The sequence below is a fragment of the Mustela nigripes genome, chromosome 4, assembly GCF_022355385.1.
Source record: "Mustela nigripes isolate SB6536 chromosome 4, MUSNIG.SB6536, whole genome shotgun sequence".
In the NCBI taxonomy this organism is placed as follows: Eukaryota; Metazoa; Chordata; class Mammalia; order Carnivora; family Mustelidae; genus Mustela; species Mustela nigripes.
In genome coordinates, this window is record NC_081560.1 from 126,622,525 (window position 1) to 126,650,194 (window position 27,670).

A 27,670-nucleotide genomic window follows, 5' to 3' on the forward strand; every position below is an offset into this window, starting at 1 on the left:
ATAGGATAAAGGTAAGTAAGTGTGAGATGCTCTGGGAACATAGAGATGACACCAAACCCAGTTCTTGAAAGAAGCGTTCAATGAAGTTGCCTAAAGGATGAAACAGGGAGTTGGAGAGACAGAAGGCACCAAGGCAAACATGTGTAAGGGAGAGCATGGCATGTTCAAGGAACTCAGAGTGGGCAGCTATGTTTGGAGTTAGAATCAAACAGATGCAATGGTTGTCAATGAGTCAGACAAGGCACAAGCAGAGGCCAGATCAGACAAACCCTTTAAGTCTTGCAGACCCTATAAGTCTTTCAAGTCTGCCTTTACTCTAAAGACATTGGCAAGTCACTGAATATTAAGACATGTTCAGACTGGCACTGGAGAAAGAGCATCTGAGGCCTGTGAGCAGATGGATTAGGAGGTAAGAAGAGAGAGTGGAAGAAGGGAAAAGAGTCAGAACTTTAGAGAACCCAAGCAAGACATGATGTTCACCTAGCATCCCAGAAGTGGTAGTCAGAATGGCGAAAAGCTGATCTTTAGATCTCAAAGAGATAAAAACAACTGGTGATTGGCACAGTGTGGCTGAAGGAGAAATAGGAAAGACTGAAGATGATGCCACCTCTGGGCTTGGAAAATGAGATGAAAAATACACTGCTCCCTGAGAGGGAGACAGGGAGACAGGGAGAGAAAGAGCATTTGGGGAGAGCTGTGTATTAGTGCCCATGAAGCAATGGCAGGTAGATGGGCTTGAGTGACAGAGACACATCAGGGCTGGGAAGACATATTTGGGAATGAGCAGGAGGTGGCTAACACTAAAAGTGGGGTGACACCATTCAGTACATCTGGCAAGAGAAAAGAGAATGCTGAGAGACCCCAATATTTATAGGATTGATGATACATTGCTAAGTGAAAAATCAAGCTGCAGGGGAGCCAGGATGGTGGCATCAGTTGAGTGGCTGGCTCTTGGTTTCTGGTTGGGTCATGATCTCAGGGTCTTGGGATCCAGCCTTCCATGGGGCCCTGTGCTCAGTGGAGAGTCTGTTCCAGGATTCTCTCTCTCTCTCTCTCTCTCCCCTTCTTCCCCTCCCCCTCCTCACACATGCTCTCTCTCTCTCACTCAAATGAATAAACCTTAAAAAAAAAATCAAGCTGCAAAATGGTACATGCAGTAAGGGCTCATGTGGAGAGACAGAGGGGAAGATCAAGTGTGTGTATGTGTGTGTGTGATTGTGTACTTGTGGGTTTTTTGTGGGATATCTTAATTTTATAAACTATTCTATTGGTTGAATTGTTTAATGAGTATGTACAGATTTTATAATTTAAAATAAGAATATTTGATTTTAAAAATATTTGAGAGACAGAGAAATGAATAGGAGACTGCAAAGTCCAAGAAAGATGGAATAAAAATGCAGAGAAAAGAAAGCTTATTGCTTGACCCTACTTATGTCTTATTTTAATGGAATGCTAAAGGATTTTAACTCCATGTGGGAAAATCAAAGTAGAGCAACAAAAGAAATATTAAATGTTGATAAATGTGCACTCAACCACATGACTTCTTTCTGAAGATGTTTATTTTTTTTATATTTTTGAGACTTATTTTTATTTTAGAGAGAGAGAGAGTGCATGTGCAAGTTGGGGGAGGGACAGAGGGGGAAAGAGAGAGAATCCTGGAGCAGATTCCCCACTGAGTGCAGAGTCCAATGCGAGGCTCCATGCAGGGCTTAATCCCAGGACCCTAAGATCATGACCTGAGCCAAACCCAAGAGTCCAATGTTTAACCAACTGAGCCACTGAGGTGCCCAAAGATACTTTAAATGATGATCTTTAAAATAGGGACCACTGTTTCTTACAGTATACTTTTGTTAAATTTTAATAAAAATTCAGTTTATCAGCAAAAAATTAAATAATTATGACCAAGAGGGTCAACTGGAGCAGTGAGTCAGTGCCTGCAGATACGGCAACACGAGATGAAGCCTTCCTACTGGGAGGTGGTCATATTCACAGTGCACGGGCAAGAAGGAAAAGCGGATGGCACCTTCATCAGGTCTCTGTTCCCTTCTGGGCCACATGGCCTCTCCAGCCTTAGCTACAGAAGCTAGTGACTTATTTCAAAAGATTTTATTCTTTATGTTTTAAAAGATTACTATTATCTGAAGAACCAGAAGTGACAATTTCTATGATTTTTAATGTAAATTAAATATTTATGTGTACTTTAGGTCATTTCCTTCTGAGTTGAGATGCAAACTCCTTGAAATACCTCTAATTACTACAGAATATTACCATCCTAGGAAAAACTACCTTTTGTTCTCCTTTACACTGAAAAAATGAACAGCCTGCTGATACGGAATCTCTACCATGTTCTTTTCTGAAATTGTTCTTTTCTGAAATTGTTAAACTATGTCTGTTATTCTTTGCTTTAGAATATTCCTTAATGTTTCATTTCACAAGATCCTCATTTATTTTATTTAATTTAGCAAGAATCAAATTATTTTTCTATTCTCAAAGCAGCCAGGAGAAAGTCCAAAACTATCATCACAAAAATTGCCCCAACCCCTCAAGCTTCTCCACTAATGTCAGGCACGAGGAGAATTAGGGATTCCTAAACTCAGAAAGCTCAACACTCAATGAGCAGGTGGGCAAAGGGGGGGGCTTCTGATTCTAGTTATTCATAAATTCTGTGGCTCCATAGTGAACCCTTGTTCAAGTATTTACTGAATACGTCATACACTGCCAGGATTTACTGAATACTTTATATACTGGCTGTGGGACTACAGTGGCAAACAAGAGAGCAACACTCCAGAAAACAACATAGGGAGGGAAGGAGAGAAGGAAGGAGGGACAGAAGGAGAGAGGGAGGAAGGAGACAATAATTTCTAGGTTTTTGCTAAGTCAGTGCAGATTTGGCCCTATTTCCTACCTTCTCTAATAATAACGGGTAATCAAGTCAATAAAGCCTGAGAACACCACGAGATGTAAAGTATGTTGTGAAGAGCTCCTCTGCACCTGGACCTTTCCACAGTTAACACCCTTTGCTCTCTCAAAGCAGTTTCTTCATTTCAGGGATGCCTGATTTATATCCCATCTTATTTCCATACTGTCTTAGTCAATTCAAGCTGCTATAACACAAAGATCATACACTGGGTGGCTTAAACAACAGAAATTGATTCCTTATTGGTTCTGGAGGCATCAAGTCCAAGATCAAGGAGCCAGCCAATTCAGTTCATGATGAGAGCTTTCTTCCTGGCTTGCAGATAAATGTCTTCTTGCTGTGGCCTCACGAATGGCAGAGAGAGAGAAGCAAGCTCCTTCATTGCCTCTTCTTAAAAGGGCACAAATCCATCTTCCAAAGGCCCCATTTCCAAATGCCTTCACATTAGGGATCAGGATTTCAATATATGGATTTTGGAGGTAGATAAACATATAGTCCAAACCACATCCCATGGGTCCTAGATAGTCCCTTTCAAATCCCCTCTGCTCTGATGACTTGAGGCCATATCAAACAGTCCTGCCTCTCTCTTTCTGGACTGTCTTCTCAATCCCCCTGGTGTTTAATCCTGTATAGCCTTGCTTCACAGTATATGCAGAAACCGCATGCTCCATTTATGTCTCTAAGTTAAAATATAAGTACGCCAAGTGAGAATGTCTGTGTCTTGCACTTCTTTCACTCTCTTGCAGTGCCTCAGCACTCTATAAAATGTTTGTGGATTCATTCAGTCAGTCATAACACGTCCACTGAATACCAGTGTCTCATGCTGGGGAGCAGTTGTTGGTGGATTTGGGAAACCTAACGATTGGGACTAATTTAAGGGAAATGCCAATTGAATTCTTGGCGAATAGGAACCACAAAATATTTTTACAGAAACACCAGTTTCTCATTGCTTGAATGCTCATTTCTCTAAGTGGAATGGGGCTAAGAGAGTTTGGCCCAGGGAAGGACCTTGAGCAGCTGTTTTACTGAATAAATAAGTGACTGCCAAATACTAACAGCAGCTTGCATTTGCAGTATGTAAACTTTTCAGACTGCTTTCCCACCCATTAGCATAACTTATCGAGTATGTTTCTTAAGTGAGGGCATCTAAGCACTTGGAAAGAGAGAGTCTTAAGTGTTTCTTTGGCCTACATTATTAGGTCTAACAAGTTTTCATAGAAGATGGTCATATAAAATTTAACCCACACTTTTTCTTACAAGTTCTGAACCAATAAAATCTTTAAGACTTCCTACAGAACACTGAACTCCATCCAAGTGCTGAATAGAACACAGCATTAGACAGGGGTGTTACATGGCTTTCTACACTGGGCTCCAAACATGTCCTGTGTTAACAAGAGACATGTGTCATTCACTCAGTCACTGACGACGACTCAGAAAGTCTAACTGTTCTCACAAAATGTGGAATAGCTAATACAAAGAAGAATCATGTCATTCCAACAGTCTTCTTTTAAAGACTTGGGAGAGGGAATGCCTGGCTGGCTCAGTGGAAAGAACATGTGACTCTTGATCTCAGGGTTGGGAGTTCAAGCCCCATCTTGGGTGTAGAGATTACTTAAAAATAAAATACTTAAAGAAAAATTAGTGGTGGCAGGATTGATCCCTGTCCCCCTCTTTAAAACATATAGCTTTGGTTTTGGATTTTTGGTTTCTCTTTTGAGGGAGGTTGCAGAAGGCAGTGGAAGGAGGAAAGGAAGTAACATTATCTCAGAAACCAGAAATGCCTAGATGGATTTTAATTTCACAGAAACCTAATTTTAAAAGCATTTTATAATTGGAATTAAAAGAAACAGAAGTGAAAATGGAATACTATATACAATACTATCTCAAATTAAAAATAAATTAATAGCAGCAAGACGTAAATCCTGACAGGAAAATTATTCTAAGATATCTAAAGAGAAGGGACATATCAAAACACTGGTATCTTATGAATGCCTAACATTCACTTGCATTATGGATTTTCATCCATTTTAACAGTACTGTAGTTAAAAAATGCCAAGTCCTTGACATTAGGTTCCCTCAGTAACATCCCAGAGATGAGACTTTATGGGGGGGGGGGGGGGGGGATTCCACAAACATGCAAAATATTAGCTTCCTCTTGAAAGACTTCTGTCTACAATGTTAGCACAAAGTAGGACCAATTCTTCAGAGAGTGAGTCTTGTCTTACCAAATGGTGCCCAATCTCTGTGTCTAAAACCCCAATCAATCGTGATTAGGACTGTTTATCTCTAAGTCTCTCATCAGGCTCTCCAACCACAAATAGAATACGTAAAGTTTTTGCTTCAAAGAGGGCCTCTATTTAGAAAGCGTGTTTCCTTGTACACAGGAAGAGTAGATGACACATGTGGGCTGAACTGAATATTCTAAGCAAAGGTACCCATGCGATGTTTGCAATGCAGACCTGGGAAAAGTCTAAGAAGGAATTATTAGACACAAATACTAATTGTAACACCATTCATGCTGAGAAAGTTTCTAATTTGAAAAAAGTTTTTTGTTGTTTTTAATTTGGAGACCTAGCAATTATCTGAAATGAAGGAAGAGCTACCTCCCAGAACATCTGAACTCAAAAGCATCTGGAGAACAAAAGATATTTGGCATTTCAAAGCCAAAAGCCACAGGTCCAGGCTCCAAACCAGTTTCCATAGAACTTAAGACAGAGAACACCCTGAAGGGAGACCGGATTCCCCAGGTGAATGATGATGAGAACAGATGAAGAAAGTACACAGAAGCAATTCTATGAAACCAGTCACGTCACTGTAAGTTAAAGCATCTCCCGGCTCTCCAAGGCCTGCACTGTGCTTCCTTCCCTCAAGTTAAGTCTCAGGGACAGGAATGTCAGGCAATAGGTGCTGTGCCAGAGGGATGCAAACCCACAAGGTACACACTGAAGCAAAAATACCAGAGGACCACACTCTCGCTGAACACATTCTCCATAATGTCACCTGAATTGTGAGTTGTTAGCATGCCATAGTTTCTTGGGTCATCAAATTTAAGTAAATATTTAGAGAAAAAAACTCTTTTTCTGGGATGCCCATGTGACTCACTAGGTTGAGGGTCTGACTTTTGGCCATGGTCTTGGGGTCATGAAATCCACCCCAGGTTGGGCTGGGCACTCAGTGAGGAGTCTGCTTGAGATTGTCTCTCTCCTTCTGCCCTTCCTCCACTCATGCATGAATGCCTTCTTTCCCCCTCTCTTTAAAATAGATAAATCTTTTTAAAACATACTTTTTCCATTTAAACAGATATATTAATAAACTGCAGTATTAAAAAAAACTGCCGCATTTGCAAAACTTTTTAAGATGACATCAATATACCAGTCAAGATGTTTAGTTTCAAACAGAAACAAAGTCTAACTAATTTAAGCAAATAATGAAATTATTAGAATGCTCACACACTAACCCAAAGGGCTGGAGAACCAGCCATGGGGCTCTGAGGCAAAAACAGCTCAGTACTGATCCAACTTGCACACTTCTGCCGAAACTGAGTGCTCTGCATCTCTGATGTTGCTAACTCTAAGACCATTAGGTGATTACTCTATTTGTTAAGGAAAGAAGTAAATAGTGCTGGTTATCAAACTCTATCACAACACTGATTTTAAGGAGCACCCCGATTTCAGCAACACTAAAATTGGGGGAATATGTGAATTGTAGGATCGACCAGAAGCAGTCAGTTGTACTGCGTGTAGTCCTCACAGCTCACGCTAGCGACAGGCGCCACCGCCATGACCAGATCCCCTCTCGCCGCCCCCACTCCCAACGCAGGTTCTGCCCATGTCCTAGCTGAAAGGAAGGCTGGAAAAGCAAGTACTGGCATTTCAGTTTGTATGGTGGGAAAAAAAACAGATCCTGCTTTTTTCCCTCCTATGGGATAATTTTCAAGCACAAAAACAGAGTTCAGATGTTGGGCAGCCAAGAAAGAATGACAAATATCCCCAATAGGGAGATTTCAAAGAAACTCCCTCTTATGGTAAAAGTTCAGTGTCCTCTGTGGTTAGAATTCAGAAACAGAAAAATGTCTGAGAAGCACCAGAAGAGGAAAACTCCTTCGGATGGGAGCCAAGGCCCTTAGAATCCAGCCCTACAAACCGTTCCAGGCTAGTTTCCAACACCCCACCCTATGCACACCCTGAGTCCAGGGATGACTAAGGAGGTGGCAGCTCCTCAACCATTGCCATTATCACTCACATCTCCGCTCTCGTTGTGTTCGCTCAAGTTAGAAAACATCCCCCACCCCTGCAATTTCTCTGGATTTAAATAACTCCCACTTCATGACTTGAACCAAAACTCACCTCTTCGTGTGAACTCTTTCAGACGGCCCCTCTTGGTGACCCCTTAGCACATTATCCATCTCTTCACCGTGAGAGGAAGAAGGCTCATCAATACGTGAACAAAACAAATGCTGTATCCCTTGCTAAAGGAGGGGCGAGCTGCACATCAGCAATCAGTCCCCTTGAGCAAAGCATAGAGCATTGATCTGCTGGGAGACCCTCTGAGCTCAGGGGCTGGGAGATGCCCAGACACTGACCTCCAGCTGTAGATGCAGAGTGGGAGTGAGGGTGATGCTGGCTGGCTGACCTGCAGAAGCATGGCACTGGACTTGGGCTGCTCCTGACCTTCTGTCCCTACATCCATGCGTGTTGGGCATGGGAACTGCTGTTGCAGATGGGCTAGCTGATGGAAGCGTGAAGGGAACAGGTTCTGAGGTTACTGGTAACCATAGTACAACTGGGACAATATCAGTATATGTTAATGATATGATATGAGTATGATGACCACACGAGGAGTCTTACTATGCACCAGGACGTACAGGAAGTATTTTTTTTTTACAGCAGGAAAAATATTTATTATTTATTATAAAAATATTTATTATATATTATATATTTTCCTCTCACATTGACCCAGTATAAGCATATACATAATAATCTGTGACTGTGTCTTGAATGTAAAAAACAAAAATTAGCTATTTTTTCATGACCCTAGTGCTTTAGACTACTGAAAGATTTTTATTTCATTTTTCTATCATATGAATATCTTTATTAGGTTCACTTGCTGTTGTAGAGTACAGAGACCTAAATGTCTTTTAAAGCTTTTTGTATGTATGTTCATGAGGATATCTGTCCACAGTGTTCTTTTGTTCTGTCTTTTTCTGGTTTCAAAATCAGAGTAACCTGCTTTCATAAAATGACTTAGGTGGTGTCACGTCCTCCTCTGTCTACCAGGAGGGATTGTATTCACTTCATTTCTCAGAATTTGGTGGAATTCTCTCATGAAACCCTCTGGATACAAAGATTTCTTTCTTGGGAGTTTTACATTACAAATTGGATTTACTTAGTAGTTTCAAGCTCTTCAAATTATCCTTTGGTATATCGGGTGGGTTGTGTTAGTTTGTGCTTTTTTTGAGAAAGCCATTCATTTTTATCTGTCAAATTTAATTGTGTCGGGTTGTCCACATTATTTCTTTATTACACGTTTTAATGTCTGCAATATTTTATAAGGATCAGCACATCAATTCTTAGAGCAACCTTATAGATGGGTGCTATTACCCTTCATTTCACAGATGGGGAACATCAGAAACTCACCGAGATCCAGGTACAAAGGAAATGGCAGCTGAGCCCTGGCTCTTACCCAGCACATGGTAAGGACTCTGCTGAGTGTCGCTGTCTCCATCACCCCAGTGAGAGCACACTTACCTTAGGAACAGGCACCAGGTTTCCCCTCCCTGTCTGATTCAGGGCCTTTCATTCAGAGGCACCCTCAACATCTGCTCTCAGAAAGAGAGAGCGACTGAATCATCCAGTCGTTCAAAACCTGATCTGAAGGTCAATAAGCTTGGTATCTTGCCATCCAGCCATGGCCAAAGTCAACGATGAAACCAAGACCCTATACAAAATGTCAAGGACACCTTGCATCCTGAGAAAGCAAGGCTTAAGAGAACACATTCCACCTGGTTTCTAACTACTTTGTAGCCAGTTCTCTGTCCCTGATGCAGTGACTACGCCTAAAGGTTGGTCATCGATTTGCTTCATCTCCCCCAAGGTGACAATGTTGCAGAAGCCTGAAACCCTAACAGAAATACCAGCTGCTGAAAAGCAGCAGCTGATTATTTTGTTATTTTGCCACTTGATGGTCATGAGCTCATACCCGAACAGGGCTGCCCCAACCAGCACTCCTCAGAAAAGCACTCCTGTCCCATCTGAAAAAAATTTAGTTACATGAAACCTACAAAACCACATCCCAACCACAGCTCTCAGCCAACAAAGCCCCTGACGTTAATGGCAAAGATATATCATGGAAAATATCTCTATTTCCCTCCCGTCACTCCTCAGTGAGTGCAGGAAGAAATCCCTCTGCAATTTATTCCATTATTTAAATTTACGTATCTTTCTTCTTATCCTAACAAATGAAAGGAATGTTTGATCCTTTTTCCTCCTGAGCCCAGCCAGGTCTTACCTCCAAGGCCCTAGACACATTCACAATATGTGATAATCTATTTGGTACCCACATACCAACATATCTATCCAAATCAACAGAAAGCATAAATCAATTTTCAATACAACTGTAAGAAGATGTGATACTCAGGAATACCATTCAGTTAGTCATTCAATTTGTGTGGCCTTGAGTAATTTACTGAACTTCTCTGTGAAAAGGAATGAGTACCAAGACCTCGAAGAGTGGTTGTGACAATTAAATGAATATTAGAGACAGCACTCAAGACAAAGCTGTGCACATGGTCACTGCACTTAATATGGTATTGTATTCTTGGGGCATCTGGGTGGCACAATGGTTTAAGCATCTGCCTTTGGCTCAGGTCATGATCCCAGGGTCCTGGGATCGAGCCCCGCATGGGGCTCTCTGCTGAGCAGGGGAATCTGCTTATCTCTCTCCCTCTGTCCCGTTCATGCTCTCTCTCCTGCTCACTCTCTCTCAAATAAATAATAAAATCTTTTAAAAAATGGTGTTGTATTCTTGGAAGCTGCTGAGGGTAGATCACATGCTTTCTCACCATACACATGCGCGCGTGCCCGCACACACATACACACACACAGAGTTAACTGTGAGGTTATGGATGAGTCAATTATGTTGATCTTGGCAATCATTCTATACCACATATATATGTATATCAAATCATCACCTTGTACACTTTAAATGCATACAATTACATTTGTCAATTGATTCCTCACCAAAGTTAAAAAAAACAATAAAATAAAGACAAGGCCGTGCATGGTAATTACCATGCAAGCTCTCTACTCTGTCAGTCTTCTTAATGCCCCATATCTCTCCAAACTCTTGCCAGATCCTCTAGAGTATTGGGGAGCCACCCAATACACAGTCTAACTTTAGGAAGCTCCTTATATTAGTTCCTATGGCTACTGAAACAAGTTACCATAACTTGGTAGCTTAAAACAACAGAAATGTATTCCCTCACAGTTGTAGAGGCCAGAAGTTCGAAACCAAGAGTCAGCTGGGCCACACTCTCTCTAAGGCTCCAGGGAAGAATCTTTCCCTGCCTTTTCAGGTCCAAGTGGCTCCTGTCAGTCATTGGTTGTGGTGGCCTGACTCTAATCTGTGCCCTCATCTTCATATGTCTGTCTTCCCTGAATGTCCCTCTGTGTCCATTCCTTTTCTCACAAGGACACCAATCATTGGCTTTAGGGCCCACCCAAAATCCAAATTTTTACCTAACTTAAATCTGCAAAGACCATATTTCCAAATAAGGTCACATTCTGAGGTTCCAAGTGAACATGAATTTTGAAAAGGTACTATTCAACCCAGTACACAATTCAACTTAACAAGAGGAGAAATACAGGCCTCTCAGGGACACACAGTCCAGCACCACTGATGAAACACCACGATACTGAGCCTAGTTTGGAAAAATCAAGCAAAATTAATGGATGGTTTTGTAAAGGAAGGGATATTAGTGAAACTAACAGGTTAAGAAGCAAACAAAAAGGCAGGCCATCTCTGAAATAGAACATAAGTCCCAAAATCACTAAAGCTGAAAAGCTGACATTCAAGTCATCCATTTTGAAGTAAGGAGACGGAAGATAATACGTATGTGTGTCAAAAACACACTTTTTAGTCTTACTGGCAATGGATAAACCTCCTTGTAATGATTACAACATTAAAAGGCTCTGAGATAAATCACATTTAGCAATTACCTCACAAATAAATAAGAGTAAGCCAAAACAAACAAACTTAGCAACAAAATGTCTTCAGTTACAGCACTGCCATCAGATACTTGCAATAAATTCTAGATGTGTCATTTTGGAAATTTTTACCAAATAATAAAAATTTCAATGACAGAAAATAAAATAATGCTCAAATATGCTTTCAGCTACTGCATTTTCTGCTGGTTCTTCCAGAGGTTTTGTCATGTTAGGAACCAATCCCTGAGTTCCTACTTTGCTTTTTAGCATAAGGTGGAGGTGTGATTGTTAGAGATTTAATAAGGAGTGAAATAGTTTCTTTTTTCTCTGTTTCCATCCTGACATTGCAAGCTTTGCGCAGTGGCAGTATCGTAGCCAATGAGGTTTATCCATCCTGACATTGCTCATTAGGTAAAAGGCTACAGCTGTCAAATTCTTTATTAGTAACCAGTAAAACAATAAACAATGTTTTAAAAGGAACCCTAAATCATTCATATTTGCCTGTGTTTTATTTAGAGCTAAACTAATTCAGTCTTCTGGTGAATTATTTTGTCCTTCAGGGAGAGCAATATCCAGGTCTTCAGAATACCAGGCTCTCTGGTTCCTAAACCAAGTGTCAGTTTCAGTTTCTGGCAATGCTGAGGGAGAAACTGAGAGAGGGAAGAAGTGGGAGAGAATCCCTCCTGTGGATCCATATGATTTTCCTCTCTTGGTTTTTAAGTCTAATAGGTCACGCGTTTAGTACAGTTGGTGTTTACTGGGTTAAAACTCACAAAAAATTTGGGTTGCCTGGCTGGCTCAGTTGGTTGAATGTCTGACTCCTGATTTGGGCACAGGTCATGATCTCAGTCATGAGATGGAGGCCAATGTCGGGCTCCGCACAGGGCGTAGAGTCTGCTTTGGATTCTCTCTGTCCCCCTCCCTCTGTTCCTACACACAGCCTCCTTCTCTCTCTCTCTCCGCCCCTACCCACTTATGCACTCTCTCTCTTAAAAACAAACAAACAAACAAAAACACTAAAATCCAACCACACCCCTCCCACACTGACGTATTGTTCAAAAGAGCTTAAAACTTCAACAGTATTCCTTTGGTTACAGAATGTTACAGCTGAAAAGCCTAAAAATCTACCATTGGGATGTTCTTTTCTATTGGGGATGTCCCTGCCACATGGCAATATTACCAAGCTAAGCAATCGGAATATTTTATTTCATAGTATTAATGAACAAAAGAAGCGAAGCAGAGCATCTTTGTTTTAGGGGGTTGTGGGAATCCCCTAACTGTGGCTACAACTGACTACAACAGTAAAAGTGGCTACAACAGTAAAAGTTGCAGAGGGCTCAACTATAAAAAAAGATTCATAACAAAACCAAGCTGGACATTGTTGAGTGAGAAAGCTAAGTTCGATCATGAATAAAAGACCACCAGTGACCTGGGTCTGGAGGCAACTACATAGTAAAGTAATGCTCAAAATAGTAAAGCATCCTTGTGTATGACACTGGGCTCAGTCTAGAGCAGCAGTTTTCAAAGTAGTCATTCATTCCCTGCCTGGCCACTTATCTCCGGTAGCAATAATGCTCAAATATGACACTCTTGTAGTCTGTGTCTTCCATTAGTAATATTGTCTTTGATCATTTTAACACAGAAGCTGGCTCATCAAAGTCAGCCTTTCCATTGACTTGATAACAGCCACTGTTCATGGCAAGTAGGATCCAGTGGGATAAATGGTCTGCAGACGTCAAGGGCAGATTTTCAAACTTTTTTGCCCTTCTATCCAATTTTTAAAAGTTTATCATCCCTAAAGAGTGGGCTGCTTTTTCCAGGGTGATTTCATGCTGTTCAGATGTTAAAGATATAAAATAATTACTACAGTTTGACTCCTAGACCTGCAGAAGCTGCTGACTTCCCTTCCTATGCCTTCTTTTCCTACTCTAAAAGGGTTGAAGTTTAAAAAAAAAATCCCAATGGCTCAGGCTACAGGCACAACTGGTTACTTTTACCTTTGAAAGAGAAGGTGAGGTAAGATGTTCATGCCATTCATTTCTGATACAGTTGCCAAATTTAGTAAATAAAACCACATCACATGCAGTTAAATTTGAATGCCAAACAAACAATAAATAATTTTGCAGCATGAGTATGTCCTACTTTTTTTTTTTCTTGCACAAAACTCCTATTCCTATTCAAAACAGTATCTGCATTGGACATACTTATACTACAAAATTATTCCTTTTTTGTCTGAAATTCAAATTTAGCCAGGCATCCCATATTTTATCTGGCAGCTACATCTCTTGCAAAATATGGAGCCTAAAACTGCTTGAGGCTTGAGGTTGATATGTTATGTCTCAGTCCCAAAGTGATATTTAACCATGTTTGATAAAGTTTGGATTGGCAATTCTTAGTTACCCGAAATGTCAGTTCATTATGTTTCTGCTATCCAGACTTCCCAGCTTTGCTTCCAAGCTCCAAAATAGGCTGCGTAAGTCCCTGCTAAGCTGTGTTCTTTGCCTAAAGAACACCCTGCTCTTGGATAAATATCACCAAGTACATGAAGATGTGAATTTGCATATCTGTGTGTATGCTGAAACTCAGTTCCCACATCTGACAATATCCAAATTGTCAAATCTACTTTCTATAGGAAGTATTATTTTTGGATGAGATTTCAAAGTGCCTCTTAAGGAGTGCCTAGGTGGCTCAGTCGGTTAAGCATCTGCCTTTGACTTGGGTCATAATCCCAGGGTTCTGGCATAGAGTCCCACATCCCTCTCCCGCTGCCTGCCACTCCCCCTGCTTGTGTGAGTGCGCGCTCTCTCTCTCTCTCTCTCTGTTAAATAAGTAAGTAAATAAATAAATAAATAAATAAATAAAATCTTTTAAAATGATAATAAAAAATTAAAGTGCTTCTTAATCACATACAACAGGTTTAGCTGGCATAACCCAAAGTCACTGCAATCTTCTGGCAAGAGTAAAACCATAATTATTCCTATATAAAATAATAAAACTAGTGAACTCTGAAGTTTAATTTGGCAAGAGAGGGAAATAGCAGTAACTAAACCTACTTTTTTCCTGACCATAATGAAGCAGGTATTTAACTGAAGGGGTACTTGTAGAAAATTCCAATTTCTGCTCAAAACAATAAGAGTATGACTGTCCTTTGGTGATACTTCATTAGCTTAATTAATGCTCTTCTTCTTCTTCTAGTCCTTGACATTAATAATAATGCTCGAGTACTGTGGACTAGAAGAGAAAAAGACCAGTTAACTTCTTCTTGCTTGAGGTTATATGCTAGTTTGAACAGACGATGTGGAAGTCATTAGTTCTGCTGGCTAGTAATTCATTAGGGTATATTGGCAGGATTGTATTTCCTAGTCCCTGGAATTATGCAACTATAGTTTTGGGAGAAGCACATGACCAGCTCGGGCCAATTACTAAAGACTGTAAATATTGTATGCTGCTGTGTGTATGCAGAAACCATCTAAAGCTCTCTTTTCTCTCTGACTTTGAAAGCAGCAATGTTCAAGACTGACACTGCTAAGTTAGTCTTTAATTGATTGCCATGATCAGACACTTTCTAGGGACCAATGAAGAAATGTAACATGCAAGAAATGCAGTTTTGCTTTAACTACCATGTATTTTTCTTCAAACTGCTAAGGTTTTGAGTTATTTCTTATTGAAGCATAACACAGCCTGGCCTAACTCAGAGGGAATGCAATTTTTGAGGTTTCAGTACATATCCGGCCCAATGAGGCTTTTAAGCATTCTATATACAATTTTTAGCCCCCTGAACCTTGTTGAATGTTTAAGGTTAAATCATCATCACTTTTAATTCTAAACAAACTCTTAAGGTAGGTACAAAATATCATCTCTTCTTTACCGATGGAAAACACTCAAAGAGTTGGTAAGTAAATGCCTAAAGTCATAGACAAAGTAAGTGGCTGAGAAGAAATTTGAACCCATAACCATGTGGACCTAAAACCGTGCTTTTTACTACCTCACTATACTACCATGCAAGTAATTAGCCCAGAGGGATAAGATTTGGAACCCCATAGAGAGGAAGCAGGTGCCAAAAGGGACAAAGATGTCCCATGGATGTCACTCTTCTTTCCATGCATTGGTAGGTCTCGACTATGGACTGAATTTATAAGGCTATATAATGTTAGAAACCCTCGTTAGAACAACGTCATGAAAATGGAAAGTTCTTTAATTCAGAATTTATTTATCTATGCAAAAGATGCAGGCATAACAAGACAATTTGGAGCCATTCTCTGTGGAATCCATTTGCATATCTGTTAAATATTCCAGGCAGCATATAAGTAGAGATCAGTTCTTGCCATTCTCTGTTGCTACACTCAGAAGAACCAATACCATCAATAGCTTCTTCATTTTTTTAAGGGGAATTCTTCTGTAGCTTCTATTATAGGTGGAATATTAATTAGATATTGGGGACTCGAGTACTACAATACCAAACTTTCGATTTTCCCATTGCTTGTAAACTTGTCTCAAACCAGTTATGTTGTTTTGAACACAAACTCCATCTGGGTGACATTTCTTTTTAACTTTTGAGATTTAATGCCGAGACAAATAAATCAACTCGCTTAATTCTGAGATTCCTTCATGTCAGTAGATAAGCAGAATACATTTGTATATTTCAAAAAAAAAAGTAAGTTATTTTACAGATATTCCAGTTTCCCTTCTAAAAATATCTTTTTCCATAAGCTTAGTCATTTAACAATAGATCGGTTATTAATTCAAAGAGACATATCGGAATCTGATGCATCGTGAGAAACCAGGAACCCAGACATCAACTTAGACAGCCTCACTTTGAAAGACACAGAATTTCTCAGATTTCCGTCCTCCCTGAATCTCAATCATTTTACTATTAGAGAAGTGAAGAGGTACTTGGAAAATAAACCTGGAGGAACACCTTTCTTTCTGACCAGTAAAAAATATTCCAAAAAATCCATAGCAGGAATTGAAGTAAAACTCCGCAATGCAGCTGCAAAACCAAACAAGAGAAATAATGCAACATAAACTCATGTGTCAAAACAATTATCTAAGGCCAATTGCCAGAAGCACAGTGAATTCATCCTTTTGACACACTCCAAAGAACAAGCCCTCGAAGGCATATTCAAAACTTAAATGTCTTCCTATCACTGAAAAGCGAGTGAAATTCTGTTTGAAGTTCATTTTAGCTTTCTGGTGCTCTCAATTTCAAAGTCAATCAGCTGTACTAGTTTTCTTGCTTTATAGTTTGCACTTGCTTAGTGGTTCAATAACACATTTAGAAAAATATACATAAAGCAGATCCATGATTAAAAACAGAATCTTAGTTCCTCTGGGGGGAAAGGGGGGATGACCCAGAATTAAATATTGTCTTTTAATGTTGAGTCTAACACAGAAAGAATTAGACCTAGACTCTCCAAAAATAGAAATATAGTAAATACTTCATTGTTAGGTTATTTTGCCTGAAAAGTATTTAGGGGGTTTTCATTTCCGCAGAAAAATTAAAATGCAAATTTCACAATCAGACCTGGATTCCTTTCCAGCCTCTTAACACATCTACTGGAGCCAAATGGAGGAAACCTAATGCTGATGTACACCAGACGGAACAGCTGGTCTCCCCAAGGAAGTGGATTAGCAGCATGATTCAGTACACAGCTCACTGCAGAAAAGCTCTCTATATAGCCTCCCAGTTTTTGTCTTCTGCTAAAATAGCCACCAGAGGGAAGGACAGAAGGTTGGTGTATTGCCTGATGCCAGCTGGTAGGAAATGAAGATGGGAAGACTTAATCTACCAATGCTAAAGCTAAATGCCCTCTGGATAGTTATGAGGTCCTATGCAGTCCTATGCAGGTACTTGGTTCTGTTAGTCACATCCAATGATCCCCAAATCAGGTTGTCAGGGATTAATACTATAGTAATATAGAATTCTTTTTAACTTTTCACAAAATATTACACTACCTATAATCTACTGTCTTTTTAAAGACTGGAAATGTTGGGGTGCCTGGGTGGCTCTGTCTGTCTTCAGCTCAGGGCATGATCCCAGGGTCCTGGGATTGAGCCCTGCAGCTGACTCCCTGCTCAGCGGGAAGCGCACTTCTCCCTCTCCCACTCCTGCTTGTGTTCTCTCTCCCACTGTGTCTCTCTCTGTCAAATAAATAAATAAAATCTTTAAAAAATAAAAATAAATAAAAACCGGAAATGTTACTTTTAATCAGTTGGGGAATGTCAATAAATGTAGATATTTTTATTAAATATGGGTTTATACATTTTTATTGAATAATCAGGGAAGAGTGAATACAAGAAATTAATGTGAAACAAATAGTCTAGAAAAAGGTAGATATTATATGAAGAACAGAAAAGGCTCATCAAGACGGGTGGTCATACATAATAAATAGAAAGTATGCATGGAGGGAGTCTCACAGTAAATCAGCCCCAAAGTTTTCCAGGATGACAAACTACCCAGATATTCTAGACAGGAGAGATGAAAGCTCCAGAGATCACTGTTAGTCACAATGAGATATAATAAGACACACGTGCAATTTTATTGAGATATAAATGACAATAACATTATATTAGATTCAAGTGTACAACAAAATAAGTCAGTATGTATATATATATATATATATATATATATATATATATATATAGTGAAATGACCACCACAATGCCACGTTAATGTCTATCACCATACATAGTTATAATTTTTCTTCTTGTGATAAAAACTTTTAAGAACTACTCTCTTAGCAATATTCATAGTAACCATGCTGTATACTATATCCCTAGGACTTATTTATTTTCTATCTGTAAGTCTAAATTTTTTAACCATCTTTACCTATTTCATCTACCTTCCATATTTTATGTAATATATCACAAAATATTATAACAAATATAATCTATTGCCTTCAATAAGTTCTCCTCCCTAGAAAGAGTAATAATCTACTTTGATGAAGAATTTCTGCTTTAACACAAATACATAAGTCCTATTTTATCTCCAAATTAATCATATCAAACCATCAATAAAACCTGACCTTTCAGAAGACAAGTCATTGAATGGTTCTTTTCCAAGCCTTTTTTTTTTTTTTTTTTTTTTTTTATATAGCCCACCATCTAAGGAAGGCAGGGCTAAATAAGCAGCAAAGAAAATTGCAACTGATCTTGGTTTAAAATAGTCTCGTTATTTTTAATATCTTAAATTCTTTGAGGACATTCTTGCATGGTCTTCTCAATTCTTGGACTTTCATTGGATCAGCAAATACACATAAGTGACTTGCCCTTCTTCTTTTAAATCACTCATATATAGTGAGTATAAAATTAAATCTCAGATTCTGCTACTTTCACCCAGGGCTCCTCAGAGAAATGGCAAGATCAGGAGGAAAGCTGCTCAGAGTTAGATTTAAATCTGATGCTACAAAAACAAAATCTCTAAATCTGACTTTGGGATTGATCGGAAAGGTATGAAAGATCAAAACTTTCAAGAACTACCATCTTCTCCCTTATCCATATCTCCATTTCCAACCTGATTAGGATCAGATTGAGGATCTACTCTGGGGTGCTGAATACAAACTTTTTGATAAGAGAACCCAGAATGGCAATAGCTAAACATTTATGGTTCTGTTCAGCTAGCTGTCAAACAGGTTATTTTTAAGTCATAATGGTTGTGCCCACAGGGTCTTCACAGGTGCTTTTAGGGACTGATGATCAGAGCAAACCAGTCAGAACTGTGTCTTGAAGGTGACAAGTGTTGGGTAGGATTTGAAGTATATGCCTCAGTACCCCCAAATAAGTCCAGCTTCACAAACAGAACCACTGTCTGAACCTCAGTGCATGGTAAATCTGCTTAATGTTACATTTATCCTGTGACTGAAACTCTTATGAAATAGCTCTATCAACTTCTGTATTTGTTCAAGTCCTTATGGGATTTTGCCTAATGATATTAACCAACAACACTATAGTATTATCAGGGATAATTATAGTTCTCATTTAAAATGCGGACTTGTTCACATTTGAATCTAGCATCATCCAAGCTAGAGTTTTTCAATCAGAAGTGTGTATCAGACTTTCCTATGGAGTTTAATAAAAATTGCATTATAAAAATCTGCATTAATAAAAATGCAGATGTCTAGGACATACACCAGACTTAGCAAATATTTTTCTTTACATTCTTGGCATGTTCTTTCAAGATTATTATATCTCTAGGTTTTTCCCTCTGTAAAAATTACACTTACCTATTTTTGTACAATCAGAAGTAAACTCCCTGATTTCTTTAAAAATAGATTTACTCATTATCCTTTGAAACATTCTGTCTAATTTGGGGGCAATGATTTTATTATTTGCATGTCACATCTCTTCATTATTCTTATTATGAGCTCTCATCAGACTTTTCACATTTGAAAATGATCTGTAAGTTAATCACAACCCGTTTCAGTTTCTGTCATCTATACATGTTTGTTTTCCTTAGATGCTTGCCTGCAGGTTCTACTACCAGCTTCAAGCCAGAGTTTTCAACTAAAAATACTTTCAACAGTCCCAGATGCTTCAAACAGTTGACATTTTCAAGGACAGACTCTTGGGTACAGGAATCTGATGACTCCAATAGGCTGAGTCAAGATTTATAAAACTTTCATCAAGACAGCTTTATGCTCCTGCTAACCCGAGATCAACAGGAACAAAAAATAACTGCATAAGACTAAATGCACTGATAAGGGAAATTTTACTATAGTTTTTTGTTTAGAATATTGTTATTTTAATGTTCTGTTTACTGGATCTATGAGACAGTCCTTTCTCTACTTCATCTCACAATGTAGTAGATTCTTGTATTAGCTATATTTTATTATTTTCTGTATTTTTGATGCCCTGGTCTCTAGAGCCCCACTCACTGGGAAGTACATTCTCCTAGGGCTAGCCAATTCTTAGAACATAAATGACTTGCACAGGAGTGAACCTTTCACATGTAAACTAACCAATGCAGAGTCCATACTTGGAACCAACTCTTCCATCTGGCTCATACACTCCAGAGGCAATATTCCTCTGCCTTAATAATCTGAACCAGGTACCAGAGAGTCCCTATACCTCAGAATTTACTGAAATGAATCAAACTCATCAATCCTAAGACTATATTACCCTGCCTCACCTTGCCTTTCCCATAGAAACCACATAAAGGCTTCTGCCTTGCTTTTCACCTGTCCCTTCCACTTTCTGACTAACCCTGGTGCTCCTTGGTCCTGCGCAGCATGGCATCCTCCCTTTCCTCTTGAGAATGAGGAGTGGGAATCTTTTCAAAGAATGGTCATCCTCTCATCAGTTGGCCTCACGATTTATGAATAGTAATAATAATAAATCTATATTTTTAAACCATTCCATTTAGGTAAACTGAGATGAAACATTTAAAAGTGATGTCTGAGTCTCACTGACCCCAGAGTTCAGAAACTCACCCTGCATCCTGACCTTTCGCTGCAATGGGGTTAGTTCCTATATTCAATAATAATCTGTTTTCCTTTTTACCAGAATAAAATTGAAAAATCTGTTATGCAACCAAAATCTTGCCTAGAATGCCATCCTGAGAAGGATTTTCATTGAATCATGTAGAACAGACCACCTTTAAGGAACAAAGGCTTTACTTACATAGCCAATGCCTACAGGGGTCTCCTAGGATAACTGACCTGATACCTGGTTTACAGGGCCCAACCTTACAGGTGGTAAAGATGGTCACTTGCTGGAAAGCTAGAAACCTAATGTTATTTTGTGGATCTCAAGAAGAGAGTAGTATATTCAAATGCATAGGTACTGCAGTTGAAACATAGTGGAGAGAGCTTCTTGAACTTAGCTCCAGACCTTGGGATTGCAAATAATAGAGACATTGAAAGTCCAATCTGAGATCCCCCCATGAAAACTCCCAGAGAAAAGTTAATATTGTAATTATTCAATAGCAAATGACTTTACATTTTGCAAGGCCTATATAGTAAATTGACACTCTTGCAATGCCTATGTAGGCCAAACCTAATGAGACTAGCCTTATTTTGTGATCAAGAATAATCTTTCCTTGAGATTCTTATGATCACAAGAGGTAAGATAAGAATGTAAAGAAAAACTATAAATAAAAACACTATAAATAAAAACTTTAAAATTTAGTGGGTATCTGGGCTAACTCGTCCATCCGGATAATCTTTGCTTTTGTTTTTTTATGACTAGGCTACTTTTACATGGATGAAGACACAAAAGTGAACTTGTAGATACTGATGGCAATGCAAATAATTCCTCATGTCCACGAGAAAGTAACTGATTATCACGTCATGGATATTGTAAGTTTTGCCAATTTTGTGTCCATTTACAAATTTATTTCTGCATTCCTCATCAGACTACAAATATGTGATACTTTGCATTTTCTTTTGAACTGGTTGTACTATCTTACTGATTCCTTTGTTAATTAATAATTTAAACAAAATCTTTGATACACCTTTATTTCATATCTATAGGAGAGTCATGATTATATTCTGTTAAATGTAACTTTTAACAACCGAATAAGATCACACTTACATTTCACACCAAAAAAAGATGATACAGTCATCTGTACACCTCTCTTAACCAGTTTTGAATAACTCAACACACAATACAGAGTGACTACCACATGATAGAGGTCTAAAGAAAGACAAGAAGGACTAAATCACTGACCTTAAGAAATTTGCTCCTATGGAGCTAACATTTACCCAAACTTTGTCTAGCTTCAGCGGTCAATATCACAAAACTTCAAGGCAGAAAAAAAAATACACTTAGAAAATTCTCCCCAAAGTAATCTTTTCTAAATAGGTAATTACTGGTTAGCAGCACAATATAACCAGCAAAGGGAAAAAAAAAAAAAAAAAAAAACTCCAAAGTGAAATCATGGGCTTTATATAAAAATTAAAGTATAATTAGTATAAGGGATTAGGTAAATCACTAGACTTCTAGTTGGAAGATCTGCGTACCTTTTCTTAGAAACACTATGCTTTAATGGAAAAGACCTTCTACTCAAGTTCTTCCAAATCTGTTTAAAGAGGTTATATAATCCCTCTAATCCTTAATTTTTACATTCAAAAAGAAATATAATACCCATTTCATGGGATTGTGTTAAAACATGGTACATGTCTGGAACATAGTAAACACCTGAATACATGTTAGCTGATTTTATTAATAATATTATTTATAGAGTATTTATAGATTCAGTTCTTGTTCAATACTCAACCAATGTTAATTCTCTCTCCCCAAAGAAAATAGGAAGAATGAACTGTTTCATATTTCTCCCCTATATGGAAGATCTAAGATATTATTATCAAAGTTCTCTTTGGAGGGGATCTCATTGTGTGGATAGAGATGTTAGGAAAGAACTAGACATTTTACCTGCAGGCCAGGAGTCCAATGCTGTACTATAAGCAAAGATAATACAAGCATATCTCTCCCCAGAAATCTCCCTGTGTTTGTGAACAATGGATTAGAATTACATGCCCCATTAGCATCTTATTAGAAGTGGCAACTGTGTAATTTCTGAGAGCCAGGCTATAGGATGACAAGAAAGAAAACACTCTGGGAGACATGCCAGGTCACCCAATCCTCAAAGTGTCAGAGGAGACCCTTAGCAGGAGATTCAAGATCAGTGCATCAGACTATGGGGGTAGCACTTTGGGTAACTGTATCCTCCTCAACACCATACTCCTAATCAGATTAAGCATGGGGTGCATTCAGTAATAGGCAGTGTCTCAAGTTCATCATAACTCAAACAGTATTTCGCATTCACTTCTGTCTGAAACTCAACTCAGTTAAAAATAATTACCATCCAGCTTTATGAATGCAAAGGGCACTTTCATTTTATTGCAAAATTAACTGACTAAATAAGAGTTCCTAATACCGAGGAAGAAATGAGCTAAAAATCACAAGACAAATAAAATGACAAGTTCAAATAAGGTGTTCAGCCAAAGGTGTTCTAACAGGAAGATTAACCTGGTGCCCATTTGCTATATAGGACTGGACTTAAAGTTATACAATTAATCTGTTACATGTAGAACCTCCCACATTATTTTTAAGGTTTAAATGTTAACAAAAAAGCAAAGTTAATATTAATGAAACACCCATGTCCCCAAAACTGTATTACAAGTATAATCTCATTAACCTCCTAGTAAGGTAAAAGTGGATTTTATTCATTTAATCTTTTTTTTTAAAGCATCATAAATTATTTAAGGAGTTTTCTAAGATTTAAAAAAATCACATCTTTGCTACATCCCTCTACAACTTGAGAAAATTTTTAAAAATTAGAAAATGTAAATGTACTACCCAAATCGAATGGGAAAAAAAAAAAAATGCTTCATCCATTCAATTAAATACTTACTGACCTCAAAGAACCTGATACTACACACATACAAACAGGCACGTGCGCACTAGAATATTTAACCAAGTCTACTAAAGGGCAGCTAAGGTGAGTGGCTCTGGGTAAATTTGGGATTTTTGATTTGCAAAAAAGAAATCTCCAAGTTTGGGGCAAGAGCTGCATGACCTGGTTAAGCGAAGAATGCTGGAGATCCTCCTCCACTCTCCGCTGCAAGAATGCAGCAGCGCCTCTGAACCACTGTCAAAGCCCAGGATGTAAGGTATCCTTTTGAAGGGGTGCTAGATTACCAGCCTGCTGAGAACCCTCCGCTGGGAGTGCCATCCCTGCGTCCCAGGCCGGAGGTATGGGCACAGACTGGGTCAAGGTCGCTAACCACCTCCTGCAAAAGAACGCCCTCACACTGCCTGCCAGAGCGGTGCCCTCATGGGAGAAGCACCCACTTGGCAAAGGCCTGGGGAGGTAGAGCCCGCTACCTGGCTTTCTCCGTGGCTCCTCCCGCTCTCCGCCTTGAGCAGGGTCTTGGGCTTCCGGGACTTGAAGTTGCCCATGCTGGGTCGCAGCACGCCGTCCACCTGCACGGGCTGCTCTACATGCTGCTGCGGGGGCGGCGGCGCCGGCTCCTCTAGGAGAGCCCTGGCGTCGGGGTAGTTTTCTTTATTGTCTTCATCTCTAAAACAGGAAAGACCTAATTTAGAAAGCACCCAAAAAAGTAATACACTGCTGCAGGAAAGCAGGGCTGGAACACTCACTGCTGCTCTATTTATATGGTATCTAGCAAAATGTTTAGGGTAGACTTAGTTTCACAGGAATAAGAACCTAAGAAATGTGAATTTCACTGTTTGGATCATTCCACCTTACCTTCTCCTCTTTACAAGTGGATACATACCTTTTTCTTTTCTTTCTTTCATTTTTTTTTTTTTTTTTGCAGTTGTCGCTTTGCGCATGATATCGTATTTGTTCATAATGTTTCACTTAAGGTGCTTTAATGTATGTATTTTTTCTCTGACAAAAATGTGGGATTCGGGCTAGAGATTGTCAGCCCAGTTTTCCAGATTAAGACCCTAGAACTCAGGGGCACTTGGGTGGCTCAGGTCATGATCTCAGGGTCAGGAGATCAAGCTCCAGGACAGCTGCAAGCATGGTGTGGAGCCTGCTTAGGATTCTCTCTCTTCCCCACCCTTCTCTCGAAAAAAAGACAAGAAAAAAAAGGAAAAAAGAAAAAAAAACTCTAAAACTCAGAGAATAAATGAAGTTCCTGGGAAGAGTTAATTCACCCAGAGACCTGGAGTGCTAACTAGGTCTTCAGTCTCTCCCACATATATGGACTTGATTTAAGGCATGATACTTCCTCCTCGCTGGCATGTTAAGAATCCTCTCCCTACAATTTTCAAAAGCCTCTAGAAGTTTAACAGGGTCTATTTTGATAGGAAACATGATACTTGGATAAAATATAAAACAAGGGCCATGTTTTACCCAACAAAACCATCTGAACAACACCTTCTGTGTGCACTCAAAGATCCTTGTCCAGGTTCCATCGGTGCGGAATTGCTGAGGTGACGAAACGGTCCGGTGTCACCTTCACACAGTTAGTGGTGTCACACACACAACCACTTTTAACTTTCACTAACCAAGCAAATTCATACAATATAACCTACTGTTTCAATTTCTTCAAGTAGTGACATAACACTTTTATTTGAAGCCATTAGTCCCTCTTAAATCTAGATGCACTTCTTTTCTAATTTTGCTAAGAATCCAGGGATATAACCAAATGGGGTGTCCTCTTTATACAATTAATATTATCATTCTTTATCCACTGGCAATCATTTGGTACTAGATCATATAATTCTCTAAGGTGACCACTTCCCCTCAGTGGTGTTTTTCCCCCATTCCCTAATCCGAGCATCCATAAAAGATTTTGGTAAGGTCAGATAGGAAGCAATTCCTTGTAGCTCAAGGACACACAAAGCCAAGGGACAAGACCAACAAAGAAAGGACTTGTATGCCCACTGTTCAAGATGCTTTTTCACAAATAAAACAGAGATTAAATTCACTAAACTGATGTCAGGAAGATGAACTCCAGTTAGCCTCTGGGTAAAGATCAAAGCAAACATCAAGGATAGGAATTCTGGAGCATGATCCAGGGTGCAACTGGGCAACGTGTAGAAATAAAACTACATGAAACAGTTAATTTTAAGCCCCTGGACAAACTTTATAATGCCTGGTAAAGGAGAACCCAACAAGTGAAATAATTCTTCAAGTGAAATATTAATAACTGAAAAAAAATTAAACAGAAAGTCAGTGCCAGTGACACTGGTTAATATTTTCCCTTAAAAGTGATTATAATTTATTTATTTACTTACTTATTTACTTATTTTTAGAGAGAGAAAGAGAGAAGTTGGGGAAGGAGTAGAGGGGGAGAGAGAGTGTACTCCGCACTGAGCCAGATGCCTGACAAGGGGTTGATCTCACCACCCTGAGATCGTCACCCTGTGATCACAACCTGAGTGAAACTAAGAGTCCAACGCTCAACCGAGTCACCCAGGCGCTCCAAGATCAATTACAATTTTAAAAATTCTAAGTCACTAATGGATTTGGAAACCAATATCAAACCATAAGCTGGAACTGTACTAGTTCATGTGAAATGCATTTCTCTCACTGGAAACAATGTTCATCCCTGTACTCTATGCTCCTGGGTGAGAAATAAAAGAGAGAACATCTGCCTTTACAGGAAACCTAAATATTCCTTCAAGGAGGATTCTAGAACATTAACATAAGAAAGAAAAACTCATTTTTCAAATCTAAAATGGTTCTTTTGGTAGACTCATCCCTTAAACAATACCTGGACTTCATTTTTATATATTTTCAAGGTGCCCAAATTCACCTCCTTGACTTGAAAAGCAAAGAAGGTTGGTTTGGGGAAGCAAAGAACATCTTTCTCTCATTGTACAAATACCTAAACACAAACAGTCATCTTTAGAAATACACTTCTAACCTGTTACTGGTTTCTCAGAAATCTCCAAAGCAGGAAAGTACAAGTTATATAATTTATGCCACTACTTAGTGGAATCAATCATAACTGGGGATGAGTCTGAAAGATCCCCCCTCTATATTAGTTGCATAGCCTGGGCCACAGCACATCACCTCTCGGACCCTCGGTCATGAGATGGCTCTCTCTACCTGGCAGAGATCATACATGCCCTGTGAAACGCCCACCATACAGAGCAGGCTCAAGGCCACAGCTCAATAAATGGGAGCTATTGTTACTTTAATGGGGTTTTAGTCAAGTGGTTATTTGCAAAGAAAAGACTGAGGGTTCTTTTTAGTCTCCCCAATACCTCCAGGATAAATTCCAGACTCCTTAGTGAGGTACACCAACCCTTTGAAATCAGGTCTTTGTTTATCTCTGGAGCTTTACTTCTTATCACTCTTGGCCTCGCTCCCAAATGTTCTCAAGCTTCCTGCCATCCTGAACTTCCTGCTATTCCTACAACTCTATTTTCTCTACCTTCTGTTGACTTTCCAGCAAGCCATTCTTTCTGCTTGGAAGCATCATCTTTTTCTTAGCCTCATATCCTCCACTCGCCCCCCCACACACACACACACACATACAAAGTCATGTGCTACTGTAATTTTCTTCAGGAATCCATCCCAGAATCCTCTCTGGGCTATCTGGTCCTTCTAAATGAATCCTCTGTCTACCTCTAGTAAATGAGCACTTAATGCACTACAGCATCATTGTCTACATGGACTGGTTTCTGGCACACAAAATAGGCCTTCAACAATTGTTTGTTATCCAACAATGGACCTAACAGTCAGAGAGACCTGAGCCCATATTCTGCTGCACAGTAGCTATGTTAGTTTGGATGAGCTATAATCCTTGTGAGCCTCAGTTTCCCCACCTCCAGGAGGAGGAGAAAAACATCGACGTCCTTTCAGTTGTTTAAATTAAATAATAAAATGTATGTGAAAATGCTCTGAACAAAGCAAATGTGGAAGAAATGGTTAACTATGAAGGTTTTGCCATATCATGAACCCCTTGATGACCAAGACCATACTCTAAACACTCAGTGACGTGTTTGGTAAATAAATCTATAACCTCTTCCATAGGGTCTATGATGGGAACACTGAGATGGGATAATCAATCTTGAATTCAGTAGACATTTACTGTGCATTCCCCACATAAAAGGCACTGCCTCG

General features: G+C 39.2%; 1 protein-coding gene across 6 annotated transcripts in view; it reads right to left on the reverse strand.

The window, feature by feature from the left end:
* Positions 1 to 27,670, reverse strand: part of FAM13C (family with sequence similarity 13 member C) — a 157,494-nt gene that overhangs the window by 109,077 nt on the left and 20,747 nt on the right. For all 6 annotated transcript variants that reach the window (XM_059397448.1, XM_059397451.1, XM_059397449.1 and 3 more), the window contains one exon: positions 23,947 to 24,142. In XM_059397448.1, coding sequence (XP_059253431.1) covers positions 23,947 to 24,142 — 196 coding nt within the window. The remainder of the gene's footprint in view (positions 1 to 23,946; positions 24,143 to 27,670) is intronic.